The sequence below is a fragment of the Saccopteryx bilineata genome, chromosome 8, assembly GCF_036850765.1.
Source record: "Saccopteryx bilineata isolate mSacBil1 chromosome 8, mSacBil1_pri_phased_curated, whole genome shotgun sequence".
In the NCBI taxonomy this organism is placed as follows: Eukaryota; Metazoa; Chordata; class Mammalia; order Chiroptera; family Emballonuridae; genus Saccopteryx; species Saccopteryx bilineata.
Window position 1 is genome coordinate 89412168 of NC_089497.1, and position 21642 is coordinate 89433809.

Below are 21642 nucleotides of genomic sequence, written 5' to 3' on the forward strand. Positions count from 1 at the left end.
ACAAATTATATATAGAAGTAAGAAGAATGGAAAATAGTAGGACATGTATATGAGGTCTTTATATTAAGATAATTCAAGCCTACTACCTGATCTGTACTTCCTGGCACCCAGGACAAAAAGGGAAATACAGTAACTTCCAGAGTCCCTTGCTGTCAGAAAGAGAGACTATACGATACTATGGGGCAAGGAGCAACAGCGACAAAGGAAGACTAACAGAGAAAGAGAGCGAGAGGAAACTAATTGTTTTACCAATTAATTTTTGGAAAAAATTGCTCCAAGAGACCTTAACCAACAGAGCGTGACAATGCTTTCATGACATTTTGGTAAATAATTTTCACATCAGTGGTTTTGTTTGATTATGCTCCTTGATAAAGCTAAGGATAATAAGTTAAAGCCTATGGCAATAGATGCAGTAGATGTATAGTAGTGATACACTAAGATGTATAGTCCAAGTAGTCTTTGATAGTTTAATGTAATGTGAAGAGAATATTTAGAATTCTTAGGAGGTGAGCTGATAGCATGTAAGCTAGATAATTATTCTTGTCATCATCATCATTATAAGAGCTGACACTCAACAAATGTTTACTCGGTGCCAGAACTCATTGAGACTCTTCATGCAATTACCTTAGTTAATTTTCATAAGAACCTGTTAGGCAGGCGATGTGTTTAGCTTCATTTGACAAATGAAGAAATTGAGGGTTACTGCAGTTGAATAACCTACTCAAGATAATACAGCAAAGGCATGGCACCCACTGCCATTAAGTTTATAATCTGTAATTACTTCAAAAGCTAGCAAAGTCAGGGTATTTCGAGTGTGCGTTCATGTATGTGTAGGCTGAAGCCCCCTCCAGCCAGTGACACACTCTTGGATCAACAGTGGTCCTGTTTTGACCTTTGAGAAAATCCGTTATTACATGTAGATGGACAAACTAATCACTGGCCCCATTGCTCACCTTACTGTTGATCTCTCCCCCAAACCCAGTCACAGATCTAATGCCCAGGAGTCAGACAGGTCTCCAAAAGAGTGAAAGCTGATGGAAAGGATGTTGAATCGTGGTGGCTAGCATGGTCCTCCAGTGCCAAGTGCCATGCTGGAGACGTAGGGTTTTATCTGGGGGAGGCGGGGGCTGCCACTTAGGGACAGTTTGCTCAGCACAGTCTAGTTTTGCATCCGCTGGTCCAGAAAAATAACAGCACCTCCTTTCACTCTAACAAGTATCTCCTCTTGGAAAATGAATTACATGGTCACCCTGCCACCACCCAACTTTTACTGAGTGTTGAACATGAAAATTGGCCTAGTGTTGCCAGATTTATTAGACCCAGATTCTTGATTATGTAAATGGTGGTATGCAGGGGCAACACTGCAGGGACAAAAAAATTGTGGCTGCCAGTTTATAGCATCTATTGTCCAGATACAGAGAATATGAGAAAATTACTAAGAAGGTAAGAGCAGTGGGTTCTAGAGTCTTTCAAGTTGCTGGGCTTAAAGACTGGGGAAATTTAGGACTTCATTCACTATGACTGCCAGAGTCTCACCTTGAGGCCCTGGAAAGACTTCTCTAGAGCAGAGAATTTGGATAGTCAGTAACCAGGTTGTGTGGAATTGTCCAACAGAATCTAGGCCCAAATGGTATAGCAGTTGTTGATTTGGAGTACTGTCGAAGTTCAAAACAAATCTAAAACAAACTATATGAAGCTTTAGATTTGAAAATATTAGAGTCAAAAGCCTAAGGCTTTATGCTTTATTTTTTTTTCTAAAATAGAAACTGTGTACAATTTGAGAGAAGAGAATAGGCAACTGAGGAAAGCATACCAAGATCTCCACACGCAGCTCCAAGATGTGAAGGTAAATAAAACCGTGCGTTTGACAGTTTGGTGCTTGCCGCTTAACTTTTTAGAATGGTTTTAAAAGTCATTCCCTAATTGACCTGCTCTACAAAGCTACACTGTTCATTTGGATTTTGCATAAACTCAAGAATGCCCAATACTTTTTACCACTTCTGCATTGTCATCTAAAAAAAGATGGTCTGAAAATCCAAACATTTTCATTAGTACTGAAATTATTCTTTTGCTATATGATTACATTTTAGTACAGTTCTTACTTACAAAGGTTTATTACTAGTGAGAGGTTTGTCCCTTTGTTTTTTATTTTATTGTAAATGATAATGATATTTGGGTGGCGGTGAGTTTTAAACTTAACAAATGCTGTGTGTGACAACAAACAAAGAAATAAATAAGCAAGCAGGGCTTGGGTGGTTAGAGGTCAGACCACTGTCAGCCAAAAAAGAATTTGTCTCAGAATGTTAAAACTCAACATGTAAAATTCTTTTTTGTGTAGCAACAGCATAAGAATTTACTCTCCGAGCATGAACATCTTGTAGTGACTTTGGAAGACCACAAGAGTGCACTCGCTGCTGCACAGGTTAGAAGGGTAGCAGCCTCTGTTGGTTCCTTCTCAAGTCTGCCTAACATTTCTGAATTCCTTCTTGCATGTAGTCTCTTAAAAGCCAATCTTCAGTGAGTTCCTTAGGCCAGAACTCTCTTGATGCTGAGATCATGCATGCTTTCAAAATTCAACCAAGATGATAGTCAATAACCCTTTGACTGCTGTTTGCACTGGCTGTGTAGAGCATGTGACTCTTTCTACCCTGCGTCAGCCCTTCTTGCAGCATTCGGTTTAAGTCATAGCAGTTACTCCATATATGTGGTCTCTTCCCACTGTCTGACCTGTGTTGACTCTTGCTTTAGGATTCATAGGATTTTATGACACCTAAGTAAATTATTGTCAGACTTTTCCCCACCCTTCTTTGCTGCCAGCATTTCATTCTACACACACTCCTTTTGGGACTAGGCTTCTGTGTTGTTGGTCAGATTACAGAAAAAAAGAAGAAATCTCATGTTAATAGAGAAGGGAAAATCAAGAGTCCTAAGTAGTTCCATTTGTTCAAAGCTTAGAACCATCTTTGGCACAAAGCCGGCCCTCTGCAGATATTTACTGAGTGAACAGATGAGTAAGTAGTAGTGTTGGAGAGCTTATTAAAGCCATTTAGCACTGTGTCACAGCTTTCTAGAGAAGCAAAGGGTGGAAATGGCTGGCTCAGTCACTGTAGCTTCTTAGTCATTAGGTCTTCACTCTTCTGGAAAAATTAAGAGGAAAGAGCAAAGGAAAACCAACCATCTCTACTTATCAGGAAACCATGTATCATTTTTCCTCTTTGTAAAATTATTAGAAGTATAATATGATGGGCCCTTACCAATCTCAGAGTCTATAGCATCTGTATTTGTGGGACCCCTTCTCATGGTAGTCATTGATTGGGCATCTCCCTGCAAAACTGGAGCAACATGGTGAATTTTTTTTTCTTTCTATTTTTCTGAAGTTGTAAACAGGGAGGCAGTCAGACAGACTCCTGCATGCGCCCCACCAGGATCCACCCGGCATGGCCACCATGGGGCGATGCTCTGCCCATCTGGGGCGTTGCTCTGTTGCAACCAGAGCCATTCTAGCGCCTGAGGCAGAGGCCACAGAGCCATCCTCAGCGCCCGGGCCATCTTTGTTCCAATGGAGCCCTGGCTAGAGGAGGGGAAGAGAGATACAGAGAGGAAGGAGAGGGAAAGGAGTGGAGAAGCAGATGGGCACTTCTCCTGTGTGCCCTGGCCAGGAATTGAACCCGGGACTCCTGCACGCCAGGCCAACGCTCTACCACTGAGCCAACTGGCCAGGGCCCAACACGGTGAATTTTTACGTGTCCAAAGTACATTGACTTCAGAAGGGATTATTTCATTAAAACCCTTTTTTATAAAACTTTTGCTAAGTATTTTTATTTTATGTGAGGCTGTTATTCATACTTAAAGCTATGACAAACTGATTTGAATACAGTACTCTATGTGCTATAATGGCCATAAATATTAAACTAAGCAACAATTTGAAAATCCAGACAAACATAAGTAAAATAGTTCTTTTAATGACCACAACCAAATTTTATAGTAAGCACACTGGAAGTATTACTGACAGAGTTTTGTCATAGGAAAAAAAATTTTTAATTAAATCTCTGTATAGTTTTCTATTTTGTTAAATATAATTTGGCTGTTTGAGTAGAGAGCTCCAAGTTTTCCCTGCCCTCCCCTCCCCCCCTTTTTTAATAGTTATTCCAGAACTAGGCATAATACTTAATTAAAGCATTATCTCAAGTCCTTATATTAAAATTTTTTTTACGGCCTGGCGTGCGAGAGTCCCAGGTTCGATTCCTGGCCAGGGCACACAGGAGAAACGCCCTTCTGCTTCCCCACCCCTCCCCCTCTCCTTCCTCTCTGTCTCTCTCTTCCCCTCCCACAGCCAAGGCTCCATTGGAGCAAAGTTGGCCCGGGCACTGAGGAGCTGAGGATGGCTCTGTGGTCTCTGCCTCAGGCGCTAGAATGGCTCTGGTTGCGACAGAGCAACGCACCAGATGGGCAGAGCATCACCCCCTGGTGGGCGTGCCGGGTGGATCCCGGTTGGGTGCATGCGGGAGTCTGTCTGACTGCCTCCCCGTTTACAATTTCAGAAAAATACAAAAAAAAAATGTTTTTTTCTAGACCATAGGGAAAAATGCTGTTTACACATCTACATTTCTCATACAAATGACCTTATCAGATTATCTCATGCTTAAAGGTAGTTGATGGGGAAGAATGCAAGAACAGAATAGAATTTTAATGTTTATAATTGTCAGGGATCATCATGAGAACTTTACATATAGAATTTTGTTTAATATTCACAACCTCTTAAGTTTCATTTATTATTGTGCTCTTTCATAACGAAATAGAGTGAGGTCACAGGGAAATACAGTAGCTGGCCTGAGACCGACCAGAGGTGAGTTTGAAGCTTAGGCCCCCTGACATCTGCATCAGGTTTCACTGTTAAGATGGTGTTTTTGCAGACCCCCTCCAGCACAGTACCTGGGGCTTGACCCAGACCTAGCAAATCACAGCTGCTGGAGTGGGGCCCGGGAGCCTACATTTTTAACGTGATCCTTCCGTGATTCCTAATGTACACTAATATTTTAGTACTACAACATTAATGGCTTCAAAGATTTTATATTTAGGAGGAGGAGAAAGAAGAAAAGCTAGAATTAAGGTTTGTATATTCCTCCATATTTATCTTAAAATATTAAAAGTATCATTATGTGGGGCCCTGGCCGGTTGGCTCAGCGGTAGAGCGTCGGCCTGGCGTGCGGGGGACCCGGGTTCGATTCCTGGTCAGGGCACATAGGAGAAGCGCCCATTTGCTTCTCCAACCCTCCCCCCCTCCTTCCTCTCTGTCTCTCTCTTCCCTTCCCGCAGCCAAGGCTCCACTGGAGCAGAGATGGCCCGGGCGCTGGGGATGGCTCCTTGGCCTCTGCCCCAGGCGCTGGAGTGGCTCTGATTGCAGCAGAGCGATGCCCCGGAGGGGCAGAGCGTCGCCCCCTGGTGGGCAGAGCGTGGCCCCTGGTGGGCATGCCGGGTGGATCCCGGTCGGGCGCATGCGGGAGTCTGTCTGACTGTCTCTCCCCGTTTCCAGCTTCGGAGAAATACAAAAAAAAAAAAAGTATCATTATGTAGATGTCAGGAGTTTTGGGCCACTGTTAGCCATCTGATATACCTTTGTAAAAATTACAAAGAAGCACTCCCACGAGGCAGACTTAGCAAGCAGCCTTCTTACCTTTGTGTGAATTTTAAAAAGGCAAAAATGCACCTCTTCCCAGAGGGGAAGGGAAGCGTGCAGGGTGCGTGGCTACAGGAAGCCGACTCTCGTCCCCAGTGCCTGCTCAGCGGTGCAGTGTGGTGCGTCAGGCAGCCGCCTCCGGGAGGCTTGTTCAGAACAAGATTTTCAGTGCTCTTTGAGTTTCTGTAAGTGTGCATTTGCACACACAGCACTTCTGTTTTAGGGTAACAGTGTGGTGCATCTGATGAGCTAAGTCTAAACAGTGTCTTTTAATTTTCTTAGTTAAGGTGTGATTTTTTTTTCTGCTTTCTAGCTCCTTGCATTAAAAATATCACTCACACACACACACACACACACACACACACTCCACCACATATGCACACAGATATATTTAAAAGAGTATATTCTTTTTTATACCCACATTTATGCCTTTTATCATTTAAGAATAAAGTGTAGTCAGAGTCAGGAAATAAAAAACCTACTTACTTTATGTTTATGCTATTTTTTCCCAAAAGCTGCAGAGCACAGTTCCAGGGGTGTTTAAGAAATAAGGGACCCTATTCGAGCACAAGTTGACTGGGTAGCCTGAGTGATTTTATAAATATTTAGTTACATATCTTAAACTCATGATTCCTTTCCACTGAAAAACGTTAGTTGGACCATATCAGTAAAAAGATATCTATACCTGTATTTTTAGTTATGTAAATTTTTATAGAATTTTAAATGCTACAGAACTGATTGCGAAGGTGCCGGATCGATTCTCGGTCAGGGCACATACAGGAATATCTTGGTATTCCTGTCTCTCTCTTAAAAAAGAACAAAAACGGCCCTGGCCGGTTGGCTCAGTGGTAGAGCATCGGCCTGGCGTGCGGGGGACCCAGGTTTGATTCCCGGCCAGGGCACATAGGAGAAGCGCCCATTTGCTTCTCCACCCCCCCCTCCTTCCTCTCTGTCTCTCTCTTCCCCTCCCGCAGCCAAGGCTCCATTGGTGCAAAGATGGCTCGGGCGCTGGGGATGGCTCCTTGGCCTCTGCCCCAGGCGCTAGAGTGGCTCTGGTCGCGGCAGAGCGACGCCCCGGAGGGGCAGAGCATCGCCCCCTGGTGGGCAGAGTGTTGTGCTGGGTGGATCCCGGTCGGGCGCATGCAGGAGTCTGTCTGACTATCTCTCCCCGTTTCCAGCTTCAGAAAAAAAAAAAAAAAAAAAAAAAAAAAAAAAAGAACAAAAACAAAAATATCCTGATTAAGTAATCATTTAATAATATTTATACTAGAAAGTTATTTATAAAACATTTGTTTAATGCAATGCAGGAAACTAACATTTGTCCTAGATATTTTTTGTTTCCTATTACTCTTAATTCTAATTTGCATGTGCTCTAACAAGACTAAGCATGTTCAAGTAAGACTAGCTAATGCATGGAAACAATCTTCCTATTTTCTCTAACTTGTATTTAGATGTAATATTTTTGTCTCGTTTTCCAGTGAACCCTAATGCCCATCCATGAGTGATGTCTTTTTCCCTTTCCAATTTGTACAATTTCTGTGTAGACTCAAGTTGCAGAATATAAACAACTGAAGGAGACTCTGAACAGGATTCCAAGCCTTCGAAAAGCAGAGCCAGCAGAGCCACCAAGTGTTACTCAGAGGATACATTCTCCACCAGGTGACATCACAGCAGGGAAGAGCCCAGCCGGGGAACGACAGGAGGTAAGAGGCTGTGCTCAGCTGACTTCCCCTGTTCAGCTGGCATCAGGCGACTTGCTCTTTCTACAGAGCAGTGGTTTTCAAATTTTAGTACAGTGTATATCAGGCCCAGCAGGACTGAAAACACGGACTGCTGGGCCCCAGCCCTGGATTTCAGATTCTGCTAATTTGGGCTGATGTCTAAGCATTTGCATTTAAATTCAGTTTGGGGAGCATACTTTGAGAAGTACTACAGTATTTTCTGGCAAAGAGACAGTAGCTTTGTCTTTTAGTCATGTGGCTGTTATTTGTTTGAAAGGAGCTTTTGTATCCTGAGGTTTTTAAAGTTTTTGTTTTGTTTTGTAGTGTTATATCTGGGCAGCGAGGAAACAAACATTTTGCCACACAATTAAGTAGCCAAATTAAGGAGTCTTTAATTTAATGCCGGCGACCACAAGTGGATTCACATCCTAAAGAACTAGTGGTCTCGAACATGCTTAGGGGTTTGCTTTTACAGTAAAAAAGAAGCGAGGGGTGGGGGTGAGCACCCAGCCAAAGCAGTTTTACAGAAGCGAAAGAGGCTTTCAGTTATCCTTGGAACAATCAAGGGAGAGAGTGCTCAGCAAAGCATTTTACAAAAAGCAAAAGAATGTGCTCGGTTATCTTGGTCTTTTACAGAGGTTGTTAAGGCAGCGTTCTGAGGGCTTTTTGGAATCTAGACCAGGGGTCCCCAAACTTTTTACCAGGGGGCCAGTTCACTGTCCCTCAGACCATTGGAGGGCCGGACTATAAAAAAAACTATGAACAGGCCCTGGCTGGTTGGCTTAGCGGTAGAGCGTCGGCCTGGTGTGCAGGAGTCCTGGGTTCGATTCCCGGCCAGGGCACACAGAAGAAATGCCCATCTGCTTCTCCACCCCTCCCCCTCTCCTTCCTCTCTATCTCTCTCTTCCCTTCCCGCAGCCAAGGCTCCATTGGAGCAAAGTTGGCCCAGGCGCTGAGGATGGCTCAGTGGCCTCTGCCTCAGGCACTAGAATGGCTCTGGTTGCAACAGAGCGAAGCTCCAGATGGGCAGAGCATCACCTCCTGGTGGGCATGCCAGGTGGATCCCGGTCGGGCGCATGCGGGAGTCTGTCTGACTGCCTCCCCATTTCCAACTTTAGAAAAAAATACAACCCCCCCCGAAAGAAAACTATGAACAAATCCCTATGCACACTGCACATATCTTATTTTAAAGTAAAAAAACAAAACGGGAATACAATATTTAAAATAAAGAACAAGAAAATTTAAATCAACAAACTGACCAGTATTTGAATGGGAACTGTGGGCCTGCTTTTGGCTAATGAGATGGTCAATGTGCTCCTCTCACTGACCACCAATTAAAGAGGTGCCCCTTCTGGAAGTGTGGTGGGGGCCAGATAAATGGCCTCAGGGGGCTGCAGTTTGGGGACCTCTGATCTAGACAGTAGTGAACATTTATGGCCTTTACTCTTTTCATTTACTCATCTGCAAATCTTGCAAAACTCAGTCTATGGTCAGGTATATGGTGTTTCTACATTTCAGTAGAATGAGAGGCTGAATGTTTAAGCGTATATAATGTGACAATCAGCCCACTCAAGTATTGAAGTTGATAATATATTTGAAGTGGAAGCAGTGCTAAACTAAGTCCACGGGGACATGCCAATGTTGGTCTTAAAAAGCCTTTATGAAACTATGAAGGGTGTGAGTGTTACTGTCATTATTGACTTTTTTGTATCCCTATCCTTCATAAAAGCTAAGTCTTGCTTAAGAGTATCTTATGAATAAGACATGAAAAGTAGTGTAACCCTAATCATTAATTTTTACAAGTTGATTTTGCAATCACAGGTGTCATGATGATTTTTCAGTAAAAATGTCAAGCATGATGATTTTCCCCCTGATGAAGTTGTTAACAGTGAATGTTTGAGAAGACTTGCCCAATTCTCATCTTGCAGGAATAAGTAACTGATGTGAGTGGACTTCATACGAGTCTTCAGTCCTTGAAGAACATTTCTTTGTAGACAGATTCTGTGTCCTCATGGACCCTTGTTCTTTGTCTGGGTCTCAGGTTACTACTAACTTATGAAAACAAGACCAGACCCAAGGCCTGGGAGTTGGTTTTATTCTCTACCCTAGTTTAACTGACAATCTACGGAATTAATCTTTTAATGACTCAGAGCTTTAGTTTTCCCGCCTGCGAGGTGGAGGTAGTTATGTTCTGCTCTAACCTTTCTCACAGTGATACTGTAGAGATAAGTGACAGGCATTTGAGAGCACTTAATGTTCTTTGGAGAAATATTTCATATAAACCCAGGACACACTTGCCAGGCACGTGAGGATGTTGGTAAACTATACATCTCCAAGAGTTGTCCTCAGATGTCCGAGGAAAAACTTTTTCCCCAGCTTGCTTGCTGTTTTTATTTATTTAGTCAAGTTTCTCAGTCTATTGCTGCTAATATAAGAAGAGGCCTTCACATTTATTTCAGTTACGGGAGAGCAATCTGACCATAGAAGTTTTCTCCGATAAAGAGGTGCAGAAAGGGGTAAAAGATGTTCCTATTGATAGTATATCCTCTCTGTTTTGCCCCTCTTTTCCAAATAATGAAAATCATATAGAAACTTTTGAAACTTAAAGGGACAATGGATCTAAATCAATTAATTTTAGAAGAAAGATACTCTTTAGACATGTTTCTTTGGTGGTTGTTCAGATTTGCTATATTAACAGTACAAAATACAAAAGCCTTCTTCTGGTTTATAAAGAAATACTACTTTCCTACATTAAACAAGGTTATATTGCTTCTGGTTTAATGGGCACTATTTTTAGCTAACATGGATGTCCATTAGTAAAGGCATTCTCTCTCTCTCTTTTATTTTTCTTGTATTTTTCTGAAGTTAGAAGCTGGGAGGCAGTAATACAGACTCCCGCATGTGCCCGACCGGGATCCACCCATCATGCCCACTAGGAGGCGATGCTCTGCCCATCTGGGGGTGTTGATCCATTGCAACCGGAGCCATTCTAGCGCCTGAGGCAGAGGCCATGGAGCCATCCTAGCGCCCGGGCCAACTTTGCTCCAGTGGAGCCTTGGCTGCAGGAGGGAAGAGAGAGATAGAAAAGAGAGGGGGAGGAGTGGAGAAGCAGATGGGCGCTTCTCCTGTGTGTGCTCTGTCCAGAAATCGAACCCAGGACTTCCACACACCAGGCCGATAATCTACAACTGAGCCAACTGGCCAGGGCCAAGGCATTCTCTTTTTTTTATTAGCTAATAAAACATAAACCCAACTTGTCCTCTATTTAATCTCACCCTTTTCAAATCGTTATTTGAACCAAAATTTATATTGAAGAAAAGTATGCATATAAATATTGCATCACTTGAAGTTTTTCGTTTTTATCCTAAAGGGAAAGAAGAGCTAGGTTGCTTTCAGGGGAAAGGCCCACTGAGGTGGGGTCACTCACAGGCTTTCCCTTGAGGTTATTTGCTGCAGTCTTTCCCAGATGAAATTTTGCTTATGTTACTTCTATTCTAAAGGTGAGATTGCACAGCAGGAAGAGTTAAATGACTCCACTGCAGCCATACTTTTAGTCAGGACTCTTTTCTTGTAGACTCCAGGATTTTGCTGATGTGTAACCTCATAAACATGGTAATAAAGCAATGATGTCACTACTTTCAAAATAGAAGAGTGTCATTTCCAGGGTTGTGCTTGGCCTAGGTGTCTCGAAATAGTGATGTGTGGCAGAAGCCAGAAGCCATGCCTGAAAGAACAGAAGAAACAAAACCTTCCCCTCCCACCCGGAAGGAAGTAGAATTCCAAACTCCAGCAGAGCTGCGAGAAGCAGAAGCCAGAGAGCCTGAGGAGCAGCAGGTGGAAGAGGAACAAAGGAAGGCCCTGGAGGAGGAGGCCATGGAGCAGGTCGGGCAGGCTGAGCATCTGGAGGAGGAGCACGACCCCTCCCCAGAGGAGCAGGACCGGGAGTGGAAGGAACAGCTTGGGCGGAAGGAAGACTCCAGTCTTCCGGAAGGACATGCTCCTGCCGAGGCAGGGGCTCATCCACCTCAGGTGGGCTCCGAGTAGGTTTTGCTGGCTGGGATAAGGGAGTGTAGCTTTGTATTTAAATATTAAAGGAGAAAGCTTCTTGTATATGACAATCTCAAAAAGAAAAGTGTGAGTGTTCACTGAATGTTACATGCACATACTTGTTTTCTTTTGTAATGTTAATAGTAGAGCTACATCCATACCTTAATAAAATCTTTGGAGAAAAAAGATGAGCTGCTTTTATTTGTTTGTGGGATGTGCCCACAGTGCACAGCACTGAGATGCAGGCTCACGTCCCTGTAGCAGGGGAGCGTAGATGAGCACCCGACTAGGCACCTTCCCAGTACCTGCTCAGTCCTATAGTCATCCTGAGGCCAAGAAAACTGTGGTTCTCTCTGATCAGAGTTTCTTCTCCCTGTTCATTTATTCTCAAGTGTATGTTGGCTTTTACCCGTTCACTTCAAGGTGGTTATAAAGCTGATCTTATCACTTAAGTGTACTGTACTAGGTGATCATGTTTAACCTCTGCTCAGGCTCCCCCACGAGCTCTCCCCTCTCACACAGGTAAGATTTATAAATGGTACTTTAAAAGAACTGAAAGCAACACTGACTGCAGCTAGGTACCTGTCTTCCATTGCCTCTAAACCAATACTCAACAATAGGCTACCTGGTCTTTGCGTAGACACTGGTCACCTTTTGTTTATAACTGAAACTGAGTTTGGCGTGGAACTTTCTAATACTTCAAGCTGCTTGAGAGGAGGGTGTGGAAGCCTCTGCAGCTGCACTCATAACGTTGCAGACTTTGCCTCAGGAAGCCTCTCCCAGTTTTCTGTCCTTTGTGGCTTTACCCAAAAGTAATCTGCATTGTGTGTACTGGTGTCAGTCGGATGGAGGAGAGAGCAGTGGAGCTCTCAGAGGGAGACAGAGTTGAAGGGTTCCTGTATCAGGTATTTTTTTGATCAGAAGGTGCTATCTTCTCTTCCATTCTTTGTTTCTTGGAGGAAAATTAGTTCTCTGCTTTTCCACCCAAATCTGAAATTGTACTTTTTTGGCAGTGTTTTGCCTGAGATTGATATAGACATTGTTAGAGTTTATTAGCATCCTTAGGAGTTTAGCCTCAAGCTCACAAGTTGCCCCAATTGGTGTGAGGTCACTTATTTCCCACTTACAGCAGAGCCTTTTGAGCATAAGTTTAAGATTCAAAACTGATTTCTTCTCTTTGTCCTCTTCCATTGAAAGGAGCACATTTGAAACTGGCCTTTAAATTGGGAGGGCCAGTTGCTGAGATGCCATGGGGGTTTACAGGGAGTTGGGAAATCAGTTCCAGTGCTGGCTGACCTCGGATGTCATGTTTAGTCACAGTTCCCCTGACAGACAGGTATCAGTGCACCAACCCTGCCTCCTGAGTTTGTCTTGAGAAACAAATGAAGAGAGAATTCAGAGGACCTAACTGCTTTTGCTCAACTCCATCTCCATCTCGATTTTCCCTAGGTGCATCCTTCAGCTGAGCTGGTGACCAAATTCCGATCCCCATATGAGGAGCAACTGGAACAGCAGAGACTGGCGGTGAGGCGCGCGGAGGAGGCCCAGCGGCTGAGAGAGCACCAGGAGGCCCTGCATCAGCAGAGGCTGCAGGGACACTTGTTGAGGCAGCAGCAGCAACAGCAGCTTCTCGCCCAAGAGATGGCCCGGCAGAGGCAGGCTGGGCGCGAGGAGAGGCGGCCACAGCGCCCAGAGCAGCTACAGTAGGTAGCCTTCCGATGGGTGTGGACAGCCCCTCTGGTTTTTATAAACAGATGACAAACAGCATTGTGCATTTATTATCCGTGAACTTGAGGGGTTCAGATTGCTCCTCTGGCTGAGGCAGAATTAAATTCCAAATATTTAATTTTTTAAATAATCAACTATTTTTTCCTGCTTAAAAATGATAGATTCTCAATAACCTTGCAAACTAGAAAAACCTATTTTGTGCTAACTTTATTTTTTTTATTTATTTTTTTTGTATTTTTCTGAAGGTGGAAACGGGGAGAGACAGTCGGACAGACTCCCGCATGTACCCTACCGGGATCCACCCGGCACGGCCACCAGGGGGCGATACTCTGCCCCTCCGGGGCGTCGCTCTACCGCGACCAGAGCCACTCTAGCGCCTGGGTCAGAGGCCAAGGAGCCATCCCCAGCGCCCGGGGCCATCTTTGCTCCAATGGAGCCTTGGCTGCGGGAGGGGAAGAGAGAGACAGAGAGGAAGGAGGGAGGTGTGGAGAAGCAAATGGGCGCTTCTCCTATATGCCCTGGCCGGGAATCGAACCCGGGTCCCCCGCACGCCAGGCCGACGCTCTACCACTGAGCCAACCGGCCAGGGCCATGCTAACTTTATTTTATCATTTGAAAAATAGTTTATCTTTTGTTTGTTTGTTTGTTTTTACAGAGACAGAGAGAGAGTCAGAGAGAGGGACAGATGGGGACAGACAGGAACAGAGAAAGATGAGAAGCATCAATCATCAGTTTTTTTTGTTGCGGCACCTTAGTTCATTGATTGCTTTCTCATATGTACCTTGACCGTGGGCCTTCAGCAGACCGAGTAACCCCTTGCCTGAGCCAGCGACCTTGAGTCCAAGCTGGTGAGCTTTGCTCAAGCCAGATGAGCCCGTGCTCAAGCTGGTGGCTTCGGGGTCTCGAACCTGGATCCTCCGCATCCCAGTCTAACGCTTTATCCACTGCGCCACCGCTTGGTCAGGCTAGTTTATCTTTTTAAAGGTATCTTTTGATAGTATATAGAATCTTTATTAAACCTAATTGCATAAGCTTTTTAAAAGAAATTTTAATGGCTTAGAAAAAAGGTTGAAAAATTATTTATTACTATCTTTAAAGATAAATGACTTATATCAAACTGTGCAATTTAATTTGTGTTGCTGAGTTGATAATGTTTGTGCCCCTTGCAGGCAGCAGGCGCATTATGATGCTTTGGATAATGATATCGTTCAGGGAGCAGAGGACCAGGGCATCCAAGAAGAAGAAGGAGGTGGTAAGACTTCTTAGATGATGAATGTGTTAATAACAAAGCTTGGTAGCATGTAGTATATCAACTCAGTTACATGCACATCTGAGCATATGCTAGGGAGACTTGTGTTCTGTGTTTCTTTCATTGTTGTTGTTGTGTTTTTCTTAATCCTCCCAGACAGTGCATGTTAGTAGCCAAAATTGTCCATGATAATGTTTCCTCTGTAACATTTTAGAATGAAGAGGAAATAGTAGTGTAAGCTTTTGTATACTATTGAATAAATAGTTATTTCTGACATGTTATCATACGACACTTCCTTCATATTCTCCTTACCTGGGAGGCTTTTGGATCATTGCCTTAAAAGTTTTCAAAAATTCAGTTACTAATAGCTTTCCTTTATAGTATATGTCTAGTGTAATATTTATTGCATGTTGCTCTGGGATAATGGAACTCCCATAGAAAGTAACCGTCTCTCTGGCAATACCACCACTTAGGTGTGGGTGCTTTTCTAGAGTCTAAAGGAAGTGATTACCCAAACTCACTTTCTACCTGTTCTCATATTTTATAGCACTTCTTATAGTTAAGAAATTGTTTCCCTCATGTCCTCTGTGCAGCACTTTAAGCTTTTTTGTCTATTATCAGTAAGACTAGATGACAGTTTGTTCACTTCTTTATTTAATGAATCCCTTGGCGCACTTGAATTCTGTATCTTTATTTCCTGTAGGTTAAATACTCTCCATATACTTAACCTTTCCTCTTATAGCTGATATAAAAAGATGTTGTTCTCTTTATATGCTCTTATCTAAATTTTCTTTATCAAAAAAGATATTTTTTTCAAAAAGCAAGTAGCTGTCTGTGAGCATAACTGGGTGTGTCTGTGTCGCCACCACCGTCACTGTCGCCACCGCAGAGGACACAGGACGGGCAGTATGTGTTGTTGTTCCACACATGGAGTTGTTCTTTCTTATTTCCTGAAATAGTATCAATTTCTGCTTTTGGTGTCTTGCTGTTTTCTCTGATATTATGAACAATTAGTTGGTAATTTTAGCAGAGTCCACTTGACTGGACTTTTATTGAGAGAGTTGTGATTATTGTTTTTTACAAAAGGGAGGGGGGAGGGAAGTGCAGTTTCTGTTATAAACATTTGTTTCAGAAAGTTAGGTGGTGCCACTCGCCCACATGATTTCCTTAGACACCTGGTCTGGGGAAAGGCCAGGACAGCCACTCGCCCACGTGATTTCCTTAGACACCTGGTCTGGGGAAAGGCCTGGACGGCCACTCGCCCACGTGATCTCCTTAGACACCTGGTCTGGGGAAAGGCCTGGACGGCCACTCGCCCACGTGATCCCCTTAGACACCTGGTCTGGGGAAAGGCCGGGACAGCCACTCGCCCACGTGATCTCCTTAGACACCTGGTCTGGGGAAAGGCCAGGACATAATTCAGGAAAGCTGAGACGTGCACCTTATGTCATGATCACCTCGCTGGGGGACAGACTGGGTGAAATGGCGCCTGGAAAAGCGTACTGGGAGCTTCTGTTTAGTAACAGGAAAGAATCCTGTCTGGTTCATCTGGGCTAATGTTAGTTCCTTTGATTTGCTAGCCTATGAGAGAGACAGCCAGCACCAAGACGAGGCAGAAGACCCAGAGAACAGACGTGAGCCTCATGAACAAGGGCTCCATGGAGCTGACCCAGAATCTGAGGCAGATGTAAGTGTCCTCTCTTCTAATCATGATAACTCACAAGGCAGAGGGAAACTTGAAGGTTTGCCTCACATCACGCCTCTGGCTCCAGATGTACCTGTTGTTGTATCAGCGCAATAGGAAAGTGGATTGCATAATTATATATATGAGCGATGTTATTAACTATAATCCATTGAGGATATGTGTGTGATGAGAATGGGTTAAAGTTTGCTCTGGAAAAACATCAAAGGATTCTTCTCTGATCACTTTTAAATTAATAACTTAAAATTTAGCCTGACTAGGTGATGGCACATGGATAGAGCATCGACCTGGAATACTGAGGTCCCAGGTTCAAAACCCTGAGGTCACCGGCTTGAGCGTGGAATCATAGACATGACCCCATGGTTGTTGGCTTGAGCCCAAAGGTCTTTGGCTTGAACCCAAGGTCTCTGGCTTGAACCCAAGGTCTCTGGCTCGAACCCAAGGTCTCTGGCATGAACCCAAGGTTACTGGCTTGAACCCAAGGTCACTGGCTTGAGTGACCAGGGGTCACTGGCTCAGCTAGAGCCCCCTGGTCAAGGCACATATGAGAAAGCAATTAATGAACAATTAAGGTGTTGCAACTATGAGTTGATGCTTCTCATTTCTCTCCCTTCCTGTCTGTCTCTCTCTCTGTCTTTTGCTTAAAAAAAAAAAAAAGAAAATTAAATTTAAAATAACAAAAGTAAAATTGAAAGGCATTGAAAGATGTAGTAATTCTGAAGGATAGAAAATGAAAAAAGTGTTGGAGAGGGAATCAGAGAAAGGAAATGATTAGTGAACAAGGAGAGCAGTCTGCTGGGGCTTCATGTGTGTCATGTGACTGTGATTTCCTAACAGTGACCATCTTAATATATACATGAATTAAGAATGTGTGGTTTGAGCCTGACCAGGAAGTGGTGCAGTGGATAGAGCATTGAACTGGGACACAGAGGACCCAGGTTCGAAACCTCAATGTCGCCAGCTTGAGTGTGGGATCACCAGCTTGAGTGAGGGGTCTCTGGCTTGAGAGTGGGATCATAGACGTGACCCCATGATAGCTGGCTTGAGCCCAAAGGTTGCTGGCTTGAAGCCTAAGGTCACTGGTTTGAGCCCAAGGTCGCTGGCTTGAGCAAGGGGTCACTAGCTCTGCTGTTGCCCCCTCCCCCAGGCAAGGCACATATTAGAAAGCAATCAATGAACAACTGAGGTGCCAAAACAAAGAACTGATGCTTCTCATTTCTTTCCCTTCCTGTCTATCTGTTCCTATCTGTCCTCTCTGTCTCTGTCACAACAACAACAAAAAGAACATGTTGTTTGAGAGGTGAAAAAAGTTGCTCAAGTACCATGATGCTCTATTGTGTTTATCCAAAAAAGGACCAGGACTCCCAGTTCAGCAAGTGGCCTGGGGCCCTGCCTGGCCTTAAAGTATGGCAAACATATGTTGAATGGATGTGTTCTTGTGCTTATACGTAGATGATTTTTACAACTTTAGCTCTTCTGTCATCCTTTGCCAGTAAAGCAGCCACCATGTTTATAAAATTTAGTTCATGCTGTCCGATGGGCCGTGATTATATTGGTCCAGGGGATTAAAAAAAGGCTCTGCACCCTTCCTTGGTTATTGCAGAGACTGTCCCCCTGACAGCTGCTTAAGGGAAACAGCTTTCCCACTTCACTCATGAGTGGAGAAGGGAGAGGTGGTGGAACATAGGCCTGCCAGCCCCGGAACTAGCATTTGAAAGCATGCTCCAGGGAAGCCTTGCCCTAAAGTCCTTTCAGGACTGAGCAAGAGCTATAAAGACAAGACGGTGTGAGAGAGGCAGACAGTGTGAAAGAGCAAGGGAGTGTCCCTGAGAAAGCAGCAAAGTGAGTGTGCAAAAGCCTGAGGGTGTGTCTGAGAGCAGGAGGGGTCAGGGAAAGAGTGAGTGTTCTGTCAGTGACATCTGGGGACTGCTGAGAACTCTGCTTGTGGAACTGTATGGCCGGCACAATGGGAAACCCTGGCCTCTCAACCACGCCTCTTTTAAAATTAGAAATTCTTAACCCCTGTCTTACCTATTTCATTTATTTTTTTCTTTAACAGATTTTTTTTATTGTTCAGTTGCATTTGACATATAATATTAGTTAAAAGTGTACAACACAGTTACTAGACATTTGTATAACTTACAAGATGACCACCCAGATAAATCTGGTCCCTATCTGAAACCATACACAGTCATTCCAGTGGTACTGACTGTGTTCCCCTTGCTGTAATTGACATCCCTGTGGCTGTTCTGTACCACCAATCTGTACTTCATCTTTTCCCCACTTTCCAACTTTAGGGAGGTATAAAAGATAGCCTGGTTTTTTTATTAGGATTTCACAACTGTGCCTATTAAACCTTACTTACATTTGCTCAGGGTTAGAGCTAGTGTGCATAGACATTAATTTTTGTAAAGCCTTCGGCACTTTTTTCTGAAGAGAATGTGTGACGTTTCCTACTTCCACATGAATTCTTGCTAATGCACTAAAAGAAATCCATATGACAAGAGATGGTGGAGTAACTGGAGTTTAGAGCAGAGGTAATGATTTGTCACTCTTTTCCCAAGAAGAGTGTCATTTGCACTTGAATGAAGTACATAGCTGGGGATGTAGATAATCGGTCAGCGGGAACCACAGTGAGCTCTTGAAAACGTTCAAAGCTCTGAAGTGAGTTGAAGAAGAATCATGTCTGGAGACACAAAAGAGACTTGATCTCACCTGGAGCCCGCTGGCTCTGGGAAGTGTTTGCCGCTCCAGTGAAGTGTCCTTTATAGTGATGGCACGGAGCGGTGAGGACGCACAGACAGCAGCACCACTCCTGCCCAGCCCTGGCTCTGAACCCCGAATCTTGATGAAGTCATGTGTTATTGTGAAAGGCACTTTGGGAACTTACGTGGAAAATCGTGATAATTCTAAAGTTGGTAATATGAAGGGAGTTTGTTAAACACAGGAACTGAGAGCTACTTGGGAGGTGGGATGGGCCGGGGAGATATTTTCCAGAATATATTCTGAAGGTGGGGCTGGCTCGGTTCTGTTCCCCGTGCCGCACCAGTGCCACGTCGCCCCGTGTCCTGACTGCGCATTACGAAGAGGTGTGATCCATACTGGAAAGTGGTCGTTTACTTTGTACTAGCCCTCTTCCTGCCTCCTTAGTGTCTTCTGTGGTTCTTCCTGTGTGGGCCGCCTTTCTCTTCAACTGCTTCTTCATCCACTGACATGTAAAAAGTTGCTAAGGAAAGCCTGCCTGTGTAAAATTCAGCATGCCAGTGAATGAAGCTAGCATTTGCCTGTCTAAATTTTCCATTTTACTCATTTCCCCCACTTGGTCTTTTGATTTTTATCAACTATGTTTCTTGTGTCTGTTTAGTTACGTTCACATTACTGTGACAGTAAAATTTTGAGGACTTAATTTGAAATCCCTTCTAGAAGCGAGTGCCAGTCACATTTCATCCTGATTGATCAGCCTCTGCAGACGAGGCAGGACTTGTATCTTTTGATGGTGGGTGTGGACTTGTGCGTCTTGGCAGAGCTAGAGCTGAGCCATCCAGGGAAGGACGATTTCATTTTCCTGCCCGTGTGTGGCCTTTCAAATGAAATTAAACTTGATCCCAGGTTTTGAAGTGGTGGTTGCTTTTTATTAAAATTTTGCAGAGGGCAGCTGTGGAGGATGTAAACCCAGCAGATGACCCTAATAATCAAGGTGAAGATGAATTTGAGGAAGCCGAGCAAGTGAGAGAAGAAAATTTGCCAGATGAAAACGAAGAGCAAAAACAAAGTCATCAGAAGCAAGGGAATGCAGAGATGGAAGAGCATTTGGTGGTAAGCAGAGGCCACTCCGAACAGTGGTTTCATCCTGAATATTTTAATCAATGCCTGGTTTATGCAAAAGGTTAGTCATAATCTACATTGACTGAAGATTGGCCTCTTCGGTTCGTTTTCTGGCCATTACACGAAGTGATGTGTCTGCACTCAGCAGGAGAGGGTGATGGACAGCCCGGGCCGGGTGTGGGGAATGATGATTCTTTATTTTCTGGCCACTGATGCATTCAAAGTACACTTTTAATGGCGGCAGGCTTGCGCTTTGCCTCAGAGAACTACAGCGAAACACATCTCAAGTGTTTAGTAACCTAAGCTTCTTTTGTTTCAACAGATGGCAGGAAATCCAGACCAGCAGGAGGATAATGTTGATGAGCAGTACCAGGAGGAAGGCGAGGAGGAGGTAGGCAGGTGGAAGGCGGGACTGATAGCGCTGCAGCGTGCATCGCATTAGCCTGAGACACCCCTCAGCAGCAGTGGCTTTGATATGCCTTTTATGAAAATGTTCAGAAAGACTTTGAGAGTGAGTGGTTTCAAGAAGAAATAGACCCTGGCAGTGGAGACATTGGCTAGAAGATAACAATAGCAGGGTATTGTTCCTTCCCTCTGGTTCTCACTACAAATTTTGAATTAAGAAGACATTTGGTCATCCAGGAGTAGTGGACTTAGGTATAGGTAACATTTATAAGAATATTTTCTTTCTTTTTTTTTTTTTTTGTATTTTTCTGAAGCTGGAAACTGTGAGGCAGTCAGACTCCCGCATGCGCCCGACTGGGATCCACCCAGCACGCCCACCAGGGGCGATGCTCTGCCCACCAGGGGGCGATGCTCTGCCCCTCCGGGGCGTCGCTCTGCCATGACCAGAGCCACTCTAGCGCCTGGGGCAGAGGCCAAGGAGCCATCCCCAGCGCCCGGGTCATCTTTGCTCCAGTGGAGCCTTGGCTGCAGGAGGGGAAGAGAGAGACAGAGAGGAAGGAGGGGGGGTGGAGAAGCAAATGGGCGCTTCTCCTATGTGCCCTGGCTGGGAATCGAACCCGGGTCCCCCGCACGCCAGGCCGACGCTCTACCGCTGAGCCAACCGGCCAGGGCCTATAGGAATATTTTCTGCTGTATCTCTCCCTCATAAAAGAGAGAAGACCAAAGCTCTGCACAGTGAGGAGTGTGGGCCAGCACTGTAACTTCCTCTGTAGACATTGCAAAGTGCCTATCACTGGTACCCTGCGTGTCTGTCAGAATACCCCTCACATCCTACAGACATTTTAAAAAATTGTGGGCTCTATCTACTTTTAGCCTTTTCCCTCCCCAGAATTTGGTATCTTAATTAAATGTAACAATAAAGAAAAGGAAAACTAGGTAAGGTGTTCAGTTGAATAAAATGCCTTTGGGTAGAATTTCTTAACATTTCATTTGTGTGGTTTTTTTCATGTAAACTTCCAGCATATTATTAGGTTAAAACATTGTGAGGCTGCATTTGTGTAATGGACTGATGAATGAATGCTGTTGGTTGTAGCTGCTTCAACACAGCACTTTGGTGTGTGGACAGCTGAAGCTCAGTACTTGGGAATATGACATGGATGAGGCCAAGGCCTTCATGTTTAATCTCTCTCTGGACCAAATGGCCCAGTAAATTAAATTCCCATTGAGAGATACCTGTCAGCTAGACGTCTTGCTCCTGTGTGGCGTTGGCCCTAACGGGAAGGACGTG

The 21642-nt window shown here is 44.3% G+C and overlaps 1 protein-coding gene across 4 annotated transcripts in view; it reads left to right on the forward strand.

Annotated features, from left to right (window-relative positions):
- The window catches only part of GOLIM4 (golgi integral membrane protein 4), a 114343-nt gene that overhangs the window by 74477 nt on the left and 18224 nt on the right, over positions 1-21642 (forward strand). Inside the window, exons 6-14 of one of the 4 annotated variants that reach the window (XM_066241180.1) lie at positions 1764-1846; positions 2339-2422; positions 7222-7380; positions 11080-11427; positions 12895-13148; positions 14343-14425; positions 16003-16109; positions 19773-19940; positions 20272-20340. In XM_066241180.1, coding sequence (XP_066097277.1) covers positions 1764-1846; positions 2339-2422; positions 7222-7380; positions 11080-11427; positions 12895-13148; positions 14343-14425; positions 16003-16109; positions 19773-19940; positions 20272-20340 — 1355 coding nt within the window. The remainder of the gene's footprint in view (positions 1-1763; positions 1847-2338; positions 2423-7221; positions 7381-11079; positions 11428-12894; positions 13149-14342; positions 14426-16002; positions 16110-19772; positions 19941-20271; positions 20341-21642) is intronic. The other 3 variants (XM_066241181.1, XM_066241182.1, XM_066241183.1) reach the window with 3 other exon arrangements.